The sequence below is a fragment of the Prorops nasuta genome, unplaced genomic scaffold, assembly GCF_024137725.1.
Source record: "Prorops nasuta isolate Cenicafe-Biocafe unplaced genomic scaffold, Cenicafe_Pnas_1.2 PNAS00005, whole genome shotgun sequence".
Taxonomy (NCBI): Eukaryota; Metazoa; Arthropoda; class Insecta; order Hymenoptera; family Bethylidae; genus Prorops; species Prorops nasuta.
The window spans coordinates 5203260-5219104 of record NW_027116802.1 but is presented as its reverse complement, the minus strand read 5'-3'; the positions used below and the strand labels follow the sequence as shown (position 1 = coordinate 5219104).

At 46.6% G+C, this 15845-nt stretch overlaps 1 protein-coding gene across 1 annotated transcript in view; it reads right to left on the bottom strand.

Annotated features, from left to right (window-relative positions):
- The window catches only part of PlexA (plexin A), a 67837-nt gene extending 65692 nt beyond the window's left edge, over nt 1-2145 (bottom strand). Inside the window, exon 1 of the mRNA XM_066727963.1 lies at nt 882-2145. Coding sequence (XP_066584060.1) covers nt 882-1991 — 1110 coding nt within the window. The 5' untranslated portion in view covers nt 1992-2145. The remainder of the gene's footprint in view (nt 1-881) is intronic.
- Between the last annotated feature and the right edge of the window lie 13700 nt (nt 2146-15845).

The following is a 15845-nucleotide window of genomic DNA, read 5'->3' as shown; positions in this document are numbered from 1 at the left end:
TAACTGTTGAAAATAATTTACGGTATTGCTGGTTTCGCGTAGGCGCGTCGATCTGCACCGGCTTCCAAAGGAAACCAGAGGAATTGCCTGCATTCTTTTCCAGGGTGGATATATAGTCGCGCGTGGACACGCACCGTTGAAAATTCAATCTGGCGCGGGATTTCGATGGAACCATTCGGGAGCAAATTAATTCGCTCGTGGGAGGGTCAGGGAGGAAAAGTGATGGTAGTTTTCCGAGTGACAATAGCGGAAGAATGAAAAAGTTTGGCGTGGCGGGGCGGGGCGGGGCGGGGAAAAAGCAAAACCGGATACGGAGGAAGAAAAAGTGACGAGAAGCGGGTTTGGAATCTGGTCTGGGCCGATTTTCACTGGATAAGCGTATAGCAGCAGTGGTGCGTGTCTTTGGTGTGTGTGTGCACGCGAATATTCGCATTTGCACGTTGAAGGAACGAAGAGACGATGTTCCTCGGTCGGGGTCTCACGCGAATTCTGGCCGTTTCCCGCTCCTTTCGAGCTTTTCATACTTTGAATGGGTCGCGCAGCAGCGGCCGCGCTCCGTTGCAAGAAACTCTTCTTCTTCTTCTGCTTCTGCGAGAGCAGCAGAAGGCAAGGAGATAAAAAAGATTGTTTCCTGTTATAATAGATGGGTCTAAAGCGATACGTAAAACAGCTCATGCATAAAATTACCAAGGATGAACCGTTTGAGCTTGAAATGGACCCGCTGCTTATTTCTTTGTCATGTTCTTTTTAAAAGGGAGTAATAATTCGCAGTGCGCGCGCGACACGCGCACGCACTCGGTTGGTGCGCGCGCGCGCGCGCTCGCGAGTAGGAACACTGCAAAGGCGAAGACGAAGAAGAAAGAGAGGAGTGGAAAACTTACGGTAGAGATGCACTTGTGACTGGGCGAGATAAATTCGAGGCCGCGTTCTCCAACGCCGCTGAAGCATCTCTGGATGTTGCTCATGAACTTTCGTCTGATGGCACTGAGAGAATAAACGCAGAGAGCGGAGTGAGACTTTGGTTGGTCGCTGCTGGCACCGTCGCTCTCGGAGAAGACGGCGAAGAGGACGTCGTCCTGCGCGGTGATGCCGAGGTCACCGGCGAGCACCGAGCCTGCCTTACCGACGTAGGCAGCCTGAACGAGATTGTAGTTTCTCGAATGATCGCCCGTGCAATTGATCGGTATCTCCGTGTAGGAGTAGTAGTGCTCGTCGTGATGACAGACCCGCACCAGCTTCGATATGTAAACGGGCAGCACGGTGTTCTTCATCTGCGTGGTGAGAAAATAGCTGAATCCTCCGCTGCTGAATCCGTAGACGTAATTGATCGGATAGCGCTCCCTCGACAGGGAGTTGACGTACATCCTGGTACCGGTGGTCACCGCGGCCTCCGCGATGTTCAGCATCTTGTCCTGATTGAGGGACCTCGAGCTGACGGCCGGCACCTCGGAGCGGTAAGGGGAGTTGTTGGTGAAGGTCACGCCGACGTACATGACCTGGGAGACCGGAGGGTTCGGTGGTCCGGGCGCGATGAACGCCACGGTCGAGGCCGTCGCGTTGTTCGCCACCACCGCCTCCTGGGGCTCGTGCAGGATGTCCGAGATGTTCTGCAGGTTCCTCACCGTGCAGATGCCCTGGAAGAGGCTGCCGCAGGATATCAGCCGCGTCGTCGTGTAATCTATCACGAGGGCCTTGTTCACGTTGTCCACCGGTCGTTTCAGCGTCTCGCTCGGACAATTGAGCATCGTGCAGGCAGTCGAGTCGCTCTGGGGACCGGTCATCTCCATTACCGCGAGGTTCAGGTCCGGCGACAACTGGTACAGCCGGTTAACCGCGCCCACGTAGATACGACCGGTGTTCTTGTCCACGACCAGATGATTCATGCGCTCGACCTCCGGGTCGTGGAACTGTTCGACGATGTCGGCGGACGTCGCGCAACCTGGGTACACCAAATCCAGTAGCAGCATCGCCATCAACGTCGCGCGGACCATCGTCCTCGTCAACGTCCGCTGCGTTCCTCCAGAGTCTCCAGCGCTCTTACTGCTGCTGCTACATGTTCTTCCTCTTCCTCTGCAACTTTTACTCCTGCTCCTCTTTCTCTCTCTGCTACCATCCACCTCTTCCTCCTTCTCCTCCCGTCGCACGTTCTTCCGGAAGACCGTCATTCTCTCCCTCCCTCCCTCCCTCTCTCTCTCTCTCTCTCTCTCTCTCTCTTTAACTCTGCTATACTACTACGCGTCACTCTTTATCAATCCAGTTTTACGTCTCTTCGTCCTTCCGGCCTCGTGCAGAGCCGCCGCCGCAGCTCTACGCCTCTCGAACTCGCTTCTTTCTTCTTCCTCCTCCTCTTCTTCCTCCACGCTAGGTTCGCGTCTCTCACCACCTTTTCTTCGAACACCGCTTTCCTTCCCTCAGCCCGTCGTCAGACCTGAAACACAAGCATCGCAAAGCTGCAGTTAGAAAATCTCACTGATTATTCCCCGATGAATTGGAGCCGACGCAATACTCTGCGGTTTTTAAAGGCTTTAGAAAGTTCATTGCGTTCTTCGGAAAAACTATATATAGGGATTTTAATAGTTGATCGATATATATATATATATATAAGAGTGAGAGTCGTTCGTACGAAGCTAAAGGTAAAGTTCGCGAATTCGTGTGGGAGGTGTGTGTGTATATTCGATTGAAAAAGGAAGAAAAACGGTACGAGTGGGAGGAGGGGGGATGGAGGGGGTGGCCGTTAAGAGTACGCGAAACGCCTTACAGGGTAACTGGCTTTTTAAGGGCCTTTTAACTTGCCGTAACAAATGCGATTGCTCGGCAAACTTGGTTAGATGGAGGCACCGGGAAAAAAGGAGGAAAACAGCTGTGGAACGTAGGTGGATAACGGAGCGGAGTATAAGGAAGATCCACGTCGATTCAAAATTCGCACATTTCTATCGTTCTCGGCAGCTGCTTTATTTCCGTACCTACCTACCGTCTGAATTTTGCACGACGCTCTTCTCCCGCACCACTTTAACGGTACAATGCGCGATAGTCTCTCCTTTAACACGGAATACAATATAGAATATCCATGTATATGTATATAGCAAACTCTATTGACCCGGGCGCGCGCGACGCTTCTTTCTGTTTTGCAAAAATTCTACGGGAATTTTTCCTTCCTTCCATCACCAGTCACGCGTCCACTCGCATTCTACGCATATACTATATTTTTTGGCAACAAGTCTATCGTCCATAATCGCTTCCTTTAACACGGATTACAAAGGGGTATATTCATGTATATAGATATATACTATAGCGAAACTATTGACTAGGGCTCGCGAGAAGCTTCTTTCCGCATTGGAAAAATTCTACGAGAATTTTTCCTTCGTTCCGTCGCAAGTCCACTCGCGTTCCAACGTATATACATGTTACGTTTTTGGTAACAAGGTTATCGTCTACATCAGAATTACAAAGAGACGCCGAGACGCGCGAGGCTTTAACACGAGCGAGACACTCGAGTAATTATCTCTTCGCCGATTCAGCTATAAGCTCGGGGAAGAAAGTTTAGCGAGATATTGGAAAAACGGGAGACCTTAAGGGATGCGCTCTCTTTGACGAACAAAAGGAACTTCTCGGGTTGCAACTGTAGAGCGATATCGCGCTAAGCAGCAGCAACGACAAAAACTTGGATTAATCCCCCCTCCCGAAAGATATAGAGAAAAGGAGGCTTGAGAGAAATCCAGCGGACGTTTGCGAAATTGCCGGGGTCCGGGAACTTTGCCACCCTAATGGATGTTTAACGAGTTGAACAATCGTCCTGCTGGAGGAGCTTGAACGATTATCATACTGCGCGACATTCCGAAACTCGCGAGGATTTCCCGTGGCTCCTGTGCGCGCGGGGTTGGTCGCGGGGCGGTGTGTCGGTGGTGGTGGTATTGGTGAGGTCTGGATAGGAGGAGGAGTGGAGAAAAAAAGTGGAGGGGGGTTGATCGATCCTATCGAAGCGAGTGAATGAGGAAAGACGAGGCAGGGGCGCGCACGACTCGACGCGCCGCGCCGGAACCGCGAGTCGAGTCGAGTCGAGTCGAGCCGAGTCGACCGGCTATGTTTGCCAATTTTTGCCGGTCACGAGCACAGGCCGCATAGCTCTCTCATAGCTGCAGGAGAGGCTGGAGCCATAGGCCATTTACCACTGACAGAGACAAATAGAACCGGCTACGTTCTAGGGGGTCCGCGCGAGAAGGACAAGGAGCGCGTCTCTCTTGTCGCACGTTTCTATAGCTGCTCTCCTCTCGGTGACGAGAGGAAGGCGAACCTCTCCGGAGACGGGTACGAGGGAGAGAGCGACACTCTCTCTCTCTCTCTCTCTCTCTCACTCTGCGCGTGTGTGAGATTCGAGGGGAAAGAAGAGGAGAGAACTCGCGCGAGCGCTCGCGCACTTTGTTTGTGTGTGTGTGTGTGTACAAGAGACGATGAATTCCGTCACGGCGTGGCCCCCGTGGCAGTGCCGTCACTCGCCTCGCGGGTGCCGGGTACCCAACGAATAAACCTCTTGCCACCTTCTCTTCTCTTTCTCCACGCTTTTCATCCTTCTACCCCCTCCCACCTCCTCTTCTTCCCATCCCCTGAATAATTCTGTAGCAATTAGCAAACGCGCTCCGCGACATACTCCCAACGAGAACCACGTGAAAACCAATGCATTCTTTAACCGCTTTAACCTTCCAGCATTCCACTTTTATTCTCCTTTTTTTTCTCTCTTAATGCACTTACCCTCTTCAACCGACGCCGCGCCAACTCTCCTTTAATCCTTAAAAAACAACCTGAGCCTGCGTGACCCGGAAGATATTTTTCGCGCGAAATTGATCAAATTCAAAGTGGTTTCTGTGGTTGATATCGAATCAAGTGAGAGTCCGGGGAGGGGGAGGGGGTACGATTTATTTTAATAAAAGTATCGACATTTATTTCGTTCCTTCAAAACTATTATTTCTTACACGAACAGATTTGTCGCTCATAAATAATTCGTAAATAAGCTGCCATGTATATGGGTGTTCCACGAACGATGGCCATTTCAATATAATCGGGTAGGATACGAAATTCTAAGCAAAAAAGTTCTAAAAACTGTTTGGCTAGCACTCTTGGTTAAAAAGTTATTTGCAATTAAAGACTCTCGATTATAATAGCCGTTCTTAAAGATGAAGATTGTTTTGATCGCATTAAAAGGCTAAAAATGCTAAGATTCTGTGAATTAGAATACTAAGAAAAATACAAAGTCAAATATCCACTTGAGACTATTGTTATGGTGTGTTTATGTTTTGATTGTTTTTATGGCGTTGGCACTCGAAACTGCCGATCGGCCTTCAATCGCTTCATAGGCTCAAGTGGATGTTTGGCTTTGTATTTTTCTTTAGTATTCTAATTCACAGAATCTTCGCATGTTTGGCCTTACAATGCGACCAAAACAATCTTTCTCTTTAAGAAAGGCTACTGTAATCGATAATCTTTAATTGCAAATAACTTTTTAACAAAGGGTGGTAGGAAAAAAGTTTTTATAACTTTTTTACTTAGATTTTTGTCCCCTATCCAATGGTATTGGCATGGTCATCGTTCATGGGACATCCTGTATATACGTGATAAAAGCAGCCTTCCAAAGGAGAGCCAATTATATTTTTCAATAATCCATGCTTTTATACTCGATTATGATGTAATTTCGTAATTTTTTCCCAGAAGGCTACGTGTTAAAGCTAATATTTTTCAAACTTTTTCTCGATGGTTTGCTCCATGACTCCAACATCTCTTTACAGCCTTGAAGAACTTAAAGTTGGAAGAACGTGTTTGTGAAACTTGTGTGAACAAGATGTATATATATATATATATATATATATATATATTTATTGTATATAAAAACCGACGATGCAATCTTAAACAAAAAAACACAGATGCTTCGAGGAGATAATAGCACTTTTCTAATTAATTTCCTACAAAGAACTAAGATTTCTTTTGCTTAAAAAAAATCTTTTTAATTATATATCGACCAAACGAAATGTAACTTAAAATTTCTAGAAGATCAAATTATTTGTGAAAATGATGTAATACGGTGAATAAGTAAACTTTTCAGCACTTGCCGTCAGTAATGCGTGTGTTCTTTAAATTAACGAGTTGAACCACACACACACACTCACACTTTATTACAAGAAAACAATTGGTATTCTGTAGAGGATCTAGTTTTGAATGTACATTTAAAATTTGATGCCGATAGATGAATATTTGTTTGAGGTATAATTGAAACAAAAAATCATCTTGCGAAAAACACTTGAATTGCTTGATAAAACATCGATACTTTATTACGCAAGCTGAAAGCTGTTACAGACTCATGAAGGAATCTGTTGAATTGGTATACTTGCATCAATTAAATAACACTTTAATACTCTCATTTGTGTGGAAGGATTCAAAGAAGTCGTAACATGAGATTCTCCGAGAGATTTATTTTAAACCGATCCATTCTTGAACAAAGTATTCTATACAGGTGTGAATATTTTTGTGCAAAGGATAAAAGAATTGGAAAAGTCATATAATTGACGAATAAAAGCAACTATCTCTACGAGCAATAACCCATGGTTCGAATTACGAATGAACGATCGCGCTGTAATCGAAGAAGAAGCCGGTTTTCTTCTTTACGAGAATCCGGGAGACCTAGGCGATTTCTTGTGTTTTCGCGCGAGGCAAAAAAGAGGAAAAAAAGAAAGAATAGGGACCAACCAGCCAACGACGACTGGTTATCGGACAACGGAATGACAAGAGCCGGCTGTCAAGCGCAGCGAGGTAAATCGAATTTCTGAAACGTCCATGTATTTATTGCTGCGTTGTATAGTGCCAGCCAGCCCCGTAGCCACCCCACACTGGCAGATGTTTTTTATCCTGATTCGAGGAGGGGGGGGATTGTGTCGCGTGGCGCTGCCTATGTGTATTACCCGGTCGAATCACGAAAATAGAAACGGTAATCTATGGTACATTCGTACATTGTACTCTTGTAAATTGGAAAGGGAGAGACATCGTGGGGATGAGGGGGAGAAGGGGAGGTTTGCGAATCGTAGCGTGGAATAGGGGCAGCAGCCTATTTAGGGTGGCGGAGAAGATGGGATAGGGTAGCGAGAGCGTTAGCATAGTGTAACGCGCAAAACTAAGATGCGTTGCTCGTCTAATATAAGCCCCTGTCGGTAAGCTCGATGCCTGTTAAGCATCTATCGCTCGCGTGGTATGGGTTAGCTTGGTCCGAAGCCCCTTTGGGTTTTGGGGGGGGGAGCAACCGACGGGATTCGCTCGCCACCACTGCTGCACTGCTGTCCAACGCTCCACTTTAAGCCCTGTTAAGCCCAAGAGAGAAGGGAATGACCACAAACTCTCTCTGAAACTCCCTATAAACAATTTCCACCAAGAACCACCCTTTTTCCATAATAAATAATACAAGCATGCAGCCTTGGAAGCACCCCTGCTCGCACTCGACACCTTCTCTTTCCCCAACGACTACGTTCGAGCTCCAACGAGAAGAACCTATTGACAGAAATTTCGCGGAAGAAAAAGAAGTCGGGTATTCTGAGAAGCGAAGGAGAAAACACACTCGAGGCATAATTGGAGATTCCGACGACAAATCGAGTAGATCCGTCGACCTAACGGGAAAAGCATATTTAGGCGGGAAAAAGAATTGGTTCATGGCGCTGCAGTAGCAGTTCCGCTGCCAACTTCAAATCTCTGGCTGCTCGGTGAACTTAGCCGAGGGAAGGAGCGCGACCTTAGAGTAATTCCATTGCCGAGAGGGAATTATGGCCTCTCGCGCACTATAGACAAATGTATACACACGCGTGTATATTTTCAAGTTTCTCCAAGGTAAGAATCGGACAAACGCGAACGTCACTCTCCTCCCCCTTCCCCCCTACCTCCCTAGGTGTGCATGCAACGCGCGCTTATTGCTCTTCGCGAATAATTCTAGCAACGCGGTAATACACGAACAACTCCGGGCACCGCCGAGTCGAGCGATAAATTTATGGGGAGAGACTACAACTTGACGTAATAAATCTCCAACAAATTACCATGCAGCGTAGCACACCTTGTTCGAGTCAGGTACGCGTCACGACATTACCAGGATTATGTAATAAAGACAATGCGAGAATAATTGGCATTTTTCTCGATTGTCTAGGAGTAACCGGGCTCCCCTCCATTAAAACTGCTTTTACGATCTCAGCGCCCACTGTAATTACACTACGAGATATACTATATATATATATATATATGTGTGTGTAGGGTCCACCGGTTGAAACGCCCCAAAGCATGCACGTAAGAAAACGTTTATGTTTATCTCGGTAAATGTTAAAGATATCAAAATTTTACGTAAGGACTCTGCGAATGCAAATAGTAACGAGCATCGCAAAAGGTCCTACCTCGGGTCCTACCTACAAATTTAACGTCTGTCGTAGATTTGGAAATTCCACGTCCTTTCTCAACCGTACTCCGTCATGTTTCAAGTAGCGCACTCTTTCTATTTTCTACCATATGATTTGTCTGGGCTACGAATAAATTTAATGCAATATCAGATTTTCCGTCGAATCACCTTTTAAGTAGTATCGATCGCGTCTAAAATACACGATCCACTGGCGTAGCAGCTAACGCTTGGCAGTTTCTCATTAATTTCATGGAATTCGCTTTGAGAAGTAGCTCAGCGTTCTTCGGGATTCCCAACTCTCTAACTAATCATTGTTTAGTCAGTGACTTTGGTTAGGTTGGTTTCAAAACACGAAAACGATATCTCCTTCAAAACGAACTTGTTCACTGTGTACTAAAACTGAAAGTATGTTGGAAATGAAGTTTCGAGAGGGGGGGGGGAAGTAAGCACAGTATAAGAGAAAAGCAAAGACTGAGAGGCAAAAGACAGTCGACGCTTAGGAATGAATGCCCACTGAATCATAGTGCGCTCTACGCGGATAATATAATTCACGAGTTTTCACCCCTGGGGACTCGTGTGTGACAGTGTGCGAAGCTTGTTCGACGTGTCCCAAGCTCCCCCGTCTATGCCAGCCACGACTCGTCTTGTCTTGTTTGGTCTCCGGTTTACCATGGGCGCGCGCGATGTCTTCCGCGTGTTCCTACTGTTTATCCAGGAAGGAGTTCTTTTAGTACTGTAAATGAAAAGATCCCCTCTCTACGCCTTGATACTCTGTATCTCTGTGCGCATCGTATCGCACAAGGCGGCGAAATGAGCAAGAACCACGGAGAACGATGTTCCAAAAGCACTAGGGGCGAAAATTGGTACGAGAGGAAGGAGAGAAAAAAAGCTTGAAAATTCGCCATCTCACGGTGGTTGAGGACCCTAACCCGTATATCTTAAGCGAAGATTGAGGTTAGGTATCCGACCTGTCAGGCGTTTGGGTATCCCTCATTGACCCTGAAGTCTCCCCAATCTCCAAATTCCACTTGGCCAACGCGCCTCGGCATTATTCCCTTCCGGCACCAGGTATATCCCGTAACTGATTCCCGCTAAGAATTTGCAGAGAGACTGAGGCTCCCTTCGCACACAACACTCGGCGCAACTTCACAATCACTGAACAACCGAACAGTACACACTGAAAACTCAAACTGGAACTGGTCGAGAGACAAAAAACTCCGGTTAGAACGCGAGGAATGTTGCGGATTCACTGCTGAAAAGGTCGATGAAGAGGGCAGGCCAGTTGGGGATGGGGGGGGGGAGGGGGGAGGAAGATGGTTGATACTATCCAGTGGTTCTTGCTGGCGCGAAGCTTAAAAAAGCGAGACGAGAGAGTGAATAAAGAGCAAAGGAGAGACGGAGGATGAGGAGGAACGAAGATTGCATTGAGCAAGACTGGCACGAACTGGCGTGACTCACGAGGCTGGCCCACCGTCCGACCGACCGTCCGTCGGACCATTCGACGCTGGGAGAAAGATGAGAGAGCGAGCGAGCGAGAGAGAGAGAGAGAGAGGGAGAGCCAATCCCTGTGCGTCCGAGGCAGACCGAGCACCACTGACAGAGCGCGAATTAAGCCGAGTTGCCACGAAGACTGCCGAGAACGCCCGGATCAGGACGGACCTGCACGAGAAGCCCTGCCTAAGAGCGTCGATCGGACATGCGCGTTACCACTTTCTGGGACTTGGTTGGTTGGTGCTTGGCTTCGCTCTGGCGCAACCTTATTGTTAGTCAACGCTACCTTCCTTCGCTCTGGCTCGACTCTCTGCTTCGTGTTCCGTCCGTGCTTCCTCGTGGCTGCTGTTCTGCCTCTCTCTCTCTCTCTCTCTCTCTCTCTCTCTCTCTCACACACTTTTTCACCGACTTAACCGACTCTATACTGCCAGCCGAACTCTGCGATGCCAGAGGTGGCGCTGTAGCCAAAAAACTGAATGGAGAGGGATACATGCACACACCACAAACGCGCATCTACGTGAGATACGCGATTGTGTTTTGGCTGCAAAAGCGCCAATTCTGGCATCACTCGCTAGAACTTTGCTATATTTGTGGAATAGCAAAGTTTGTGCCCCCTTATCCGGCTCTGCTACATTATTGATGAATAAGACACGCTGCTAGAAACCGGGTTTACCGAATGAGTCGGAAAAAACTGCGTAGCGTTTATCTCTCTCTCTCTCTCTCTCTCTCTCTTAGATTCGAGATAACGAGTCTCTGTCTCTCGCCAATAAAATTCCCTTTTACCAGTTTTTTTGTCACTCTAATCCTACGTGCGTACGAAGCTTATTTCGCTCCGTTTTGATAAACTGCGAAAGGAGCCCCATTATGAATGCTCCATTGTGAGCTTGGTGGACTTAGGTTGCACGCGTTGACACGCGATAAGTTTTTTTCTTTTTCGTGTTTTTTCCTTTTTTCTCAGGAGGGGAAAGGAAAAACTGGTAATGCCTCAGAATGCAGAAATTTTAACGCCTCAATGTGTTCTTTGTCCCAACTTCCAGGTGACTGCAAGTATTTCCCAGGATGTTGTCGGGTATCCGAGTGAGGGGATTACCGTGCTGAAATGGATAACAGTGCATGGAACTTCTCTCGGCCAACCGGCCCTGGCACGTACGTGGAACTATGATGCATGTATGTAATTTCTGTTTTCACATTGTTAATTGAAAGGGGAAAATAATCATGAATGCAGTCACGATCGGGGACGATCTTTGTGTGGATCTGCGTTTCTTTGAATGTCGCATTCCATCGATGTGCTTGGTGTAAAGCGATAGTCTGCACAGTCTTAAATATATATATATATATATATATAAGGTTTGATGCGCAAGAGAATATCATAATCCGAATCATTGCTCGTTAAAAGTTCAAGTTACTTTTTATTACAGCAATATATTTTATCCTCATTGTCTCATTGTCCGCATAAACGTCATGTGTTTTTTTTTAATATACAGTATCAAAACGATCCAACGAATATCGTCCATGCGGGGAAATTTTATTTGCAACATATTAAAATTAGATGATTGAGATAAGATTATCGCGAATGATGAAACAAGCCTCGTGTTTTGTATTACCTTTTAAAGTCGTAAGTCGTGCGGTGACAAATAAGATATAGTAGTAGGTATATATACATACGTATAGTTCTACTAGATGCAACTAGCTGTTTTCGCCCGAGCCACCGTCTCTCTCTCTCTCTCTCTCTCTTTCTCTCATTGTTGTCGTTTGCCAAGTATCATAATGGCGTATAATTGAATTTATATTTTCGAACAGAAATGGTAAGTATCACCGTTTCGGCGATATAACTTGTAAATTCTAAGAAATGTCGTAATAATAATAGAAAGTTCCGATAAGCATCGCAGATTGTGTAGCTGCTCGGCCCGAGTTCGTGACTCGTGAAGTCGCTTTATTCTGCTCCATAATGTCGTAAATATATCATAGAAAAACACCTTGAGAGTAACAATAAATTTTCCAAATCAATGTATGCATACATATTGTATTAAAAAGAGGTTTATCTATACACAATGGGACAAGGGGGTTGCTCCTTTTGTGCGCCATTCCGCGAATAATACTCGCGACTCTTCGATCAATCCCTCCCAATTGGAAATTTGTCTTCTTCCAGGAACAGCTCCGAGACTCTAATTGCCTTTTAACTATTGTATTCCTTCGCTGCGATACCTTGGAAAAACCTATATACAGATTCATCGACATTCATCGCGCTGATAAGCTCCTCGAGTAGATCCAGGAAATGGTAATGGAAAAATAATGATTTTTCAAACACATTTTTCTACACACCCAGCCAGCTCACTGTCAAATCAAATCCACGTCGCATCGAGCTATAATCCAGACGATATACGCGTGTGTACATACGCGCGCGATATATATATAATAAAGATAGAAAAAATGATGCGATTTTACAATGACGATAAATCGCTGGAAACACTCGTGAGGATAGCATCGAAATAAAAAAATATCAAGCGGTATGAAAACTATCGAGAATGGATAATCTATTGTAGGAGCGGGCGGTAGAAGAGGTAAAAATCAAACACAGACATTCGAGTGAATAAACAGGCACCATTAATTGAATTTTCAGAATAACCCTGGATAAATATCGCGTGAGCGGTGAAGCGTTGAAAAAACCTAGCAATTTCGCGCTACTCCTCTTCTAGCACCGCGTGCAGTCTAAGCGCTATATACGTGCAGCGCCTGTGTTATACGATGCTGATGAGTAACACAATCCATCCGTGTATTACTGTAATACCGTGGGCAACGCGCGAGTGAAAAATAAATCTGGAGGATTGGCTGTGCAGGCTGGAGCGAGGCTGGAGTGACCGGGTAACGGGCAAGGAGCTTTGTACAACAGGAATAACGTCCAACTAACAGAGAGATCTCTCGCGCCAGGAGAGAAGAGAGTATTATATTGAAAAGTATATATACATAATATAAACACACGCAGCATGCGCACAGCGCAGCCAGTTGACCGCGCGTGGCTATCCCCTTGAGTTTCACTGGCAACAAAGGGAACGCCATCTCCTTCGCGCGCGCGCGAATTCCTACAAAATTAATCATCTCTCCGTTAGGTTTTTCCCTGGATCGACGCGCTATTGCGTTCCCAACGAAATCTCTCGCTGCTCTCCGCAGTAACAAAGCTAGCGCTCTACATATAGAAACGCCGCGCCGGTAGATCAATGGAGGGAAAGTGAAATAAAAGTACGAATCGCAGGAATCAATTATTTTCAGCAGGAAAGCAATGAGGAAGTTGTTTATGGGATTGTCAAAATCGTTGCCGAGACGTCAAGAACGACACAATTACCGGCAGAGAGAATTCATTCGTGTCATGCTCCAACGATCGACTCGTTGGCGCGTTTAGCAAAAAACCAGTATCGCTTTCTAGCTTTCTTCGATGCCAGCTTCATTTTCCTCTTTTCCTCGTAGCCCAGTTCTTTCACTCGGTCAAGGAAGAGTGTAAGTATTATATATATATATACACACTATATATTTAACGAGTTTGGTTCTCGTTTCAAGTTTCCTTAAAGAATGAATTTAACGCGTATCGCTCGGTCAAAGGAGGGTTTCGTCGGAATCCTCGTGGAAGAGCTTGCCAAGAGAGAAAGGAGTGAGTTTCGAGCGCTAGTGTGTATGTGAGTGCGTGCAAGAGAGAGAGAGAGAGAGAGAGAGAGAGATACGGTCGTTGGCCGGTTCGGGCAAGGCTGCTGGCAAGGAGAACCAGGGCTGTAATCACAAATAAAATGGAGGGGGCGCTATATCGACACCGCTATAATAATGCAGCACGCGTGCTAAAATACGCAAATCTCCCCCCCTCCCCCCCACGCTTCGATCCCCCGTCCATGGAATTACTCGCAATTATCTCTCTCCCATACGCGAGAGAGCCTCGAATAAGCTATTGTCTCGATAATTGCACGTTAAGCGAGTAACCGTCAATAAAGTGACTAAATAAAAGTCCTTCCTTTGCCGACCCACCCACCCCCACCTACTTTCCCCTTCTCGCAGGTACATACCTAACCTCTGCAAACTCGCAGTCTCTTTCACTTTCCAGCACATCGACACGCAACGATTATCGAGACTCTGTAACTTTCTCATTGTCGCGCCATTATCTCTCTCTCTCTCTCTCTCTCTCTCTCTCGTTTATTTGAATAAATTGTATGCTCGTAGGATCCACCGGAACTTACCAAAAGAGAGGACAAGTTCCGGTCTGGACTTTGGGCGAGACGAGACAAGTGTGTCGACGTCGTCGACCTAGAAAAGATAAACTTTTTGGCCCGAGTGACCCAGATTCGTCAAAACGCTAGCATCCCGTCCCGTTCCAGCGAAATCTCGATCTCGACCAAGCACAACACAACAAACTTCTAACCGAACGTCCGTCCCATCTAGCGGCGAAATTGGAACGTGCAACGTGTTGATAACGAAAACCAATCGAGCTTGGATGGCACTGTTCAATTCTCTCACCACCAGAGAGTCACTTTACCCTCTCGTTCTTTGTATTATTGTAACGGCACTGACGACACAAACAAGACTAGTGGCTGCCGGGTAAACGCGTCCATCTTCCAATCAGACTTATCGCATCGTCGAATGGATAAGAAACAATATGGCCACGCGAGATTACAAACGAGCAAAGAAATACGAGAGCAATCCAGTCGAGACTTGCTTTGGCTGCTGAATGTATAAACACACACGCACCAATCTCACCAAACATTATCGACTCTTGCTCGGCAAGCCTTACAACCGCGAAGAGTTTCTAGTTTCTAGGTTAGCCTCCCTTTGTTTTCTTAAATCGTTGATTTACGCCCGTTTTAATTATCTCGAGGGTGAGCGAGGATTGATTTGGACTTTTTACGAGGTAGTTGGATTAGACGGAGAGAGAGAGAGAGAGAAAAAGGGATGTGTATTAGAAAGCTCGTTGCACCGCTCACGTGACAATAGCTCGCGTGCTTCCCGGCCGGTGGACGGACGGGCGGGCGGGCGGGCAGGCAAGTTAGGCGAGCGAGTGTGCCGAGTATTACAACGAGGAACGAACGGAACGAGGAATCAATAGTCGACGAAAACGCCACCTGTCCACCGCGACCGTCCTGTGTCCCGCCTGTCCGTCCTCTCCTCTTTCGCGCGTTTCACCACTTTACGCATAATGCACTTTGCGTTTTCACGTGGGAAGCGGCTCCGACAGATTTTAGATATCCATCGTGCGCGAAAAACAACAGGATTTGATCCACGGCGCTTGGAAAGTAAGCGACCATAACGGCCACGACTGCTCTCCAATTATGCGAGAATCTCGCGTTGAACGCTCTCTCCTGTCACATGTATGTACCTAACCTACTACACGTATATCGACCGCCCAGGCTGGTACTTCCACCCCCCCCCCCCTCCCACCCCCCTTAGTTTTAAATTCATTGTTAATAGAGAGACGAAGCCTCGATTTTTATGCTCGACACGATAATAAATCCATTAAAAATTCTGGATATAATGGATGCGAGCCAACGCAGAGTCATCTAGCGGCTAATGTGGAATATTCAACTGGTGTATAAGCGCGAAACAAATATGTACAATGGCCTTTTTCTCCATGCATAATCTCGCGCGATAAAAGCTGGAATATTAATTTGAACGTGACTGGTAAACAATTCGTGTCTAAGTTTTTTCCGTTTACAGACTTATCAATCGGTTGAGGCCGCGTTTGTGTATCGTTCGTGGCTCGTGGCATTTAGTGTGTACAAAATGGAGGAAAAACTCGGCTGAAAAAGTTGGGAAACAATGCGCGATGTAATGTCACGCGGTGTTGAGTTCTTCTATCTTGGGTGTCACTCTTAGCACCAGATTCTTTCGTGGAGCATAGCAGCGGCGTTGAATAAAATATGCCCTGATCCAATTTCATCCCGAGAACAGGTTTCAGCGGAACGACGACCAC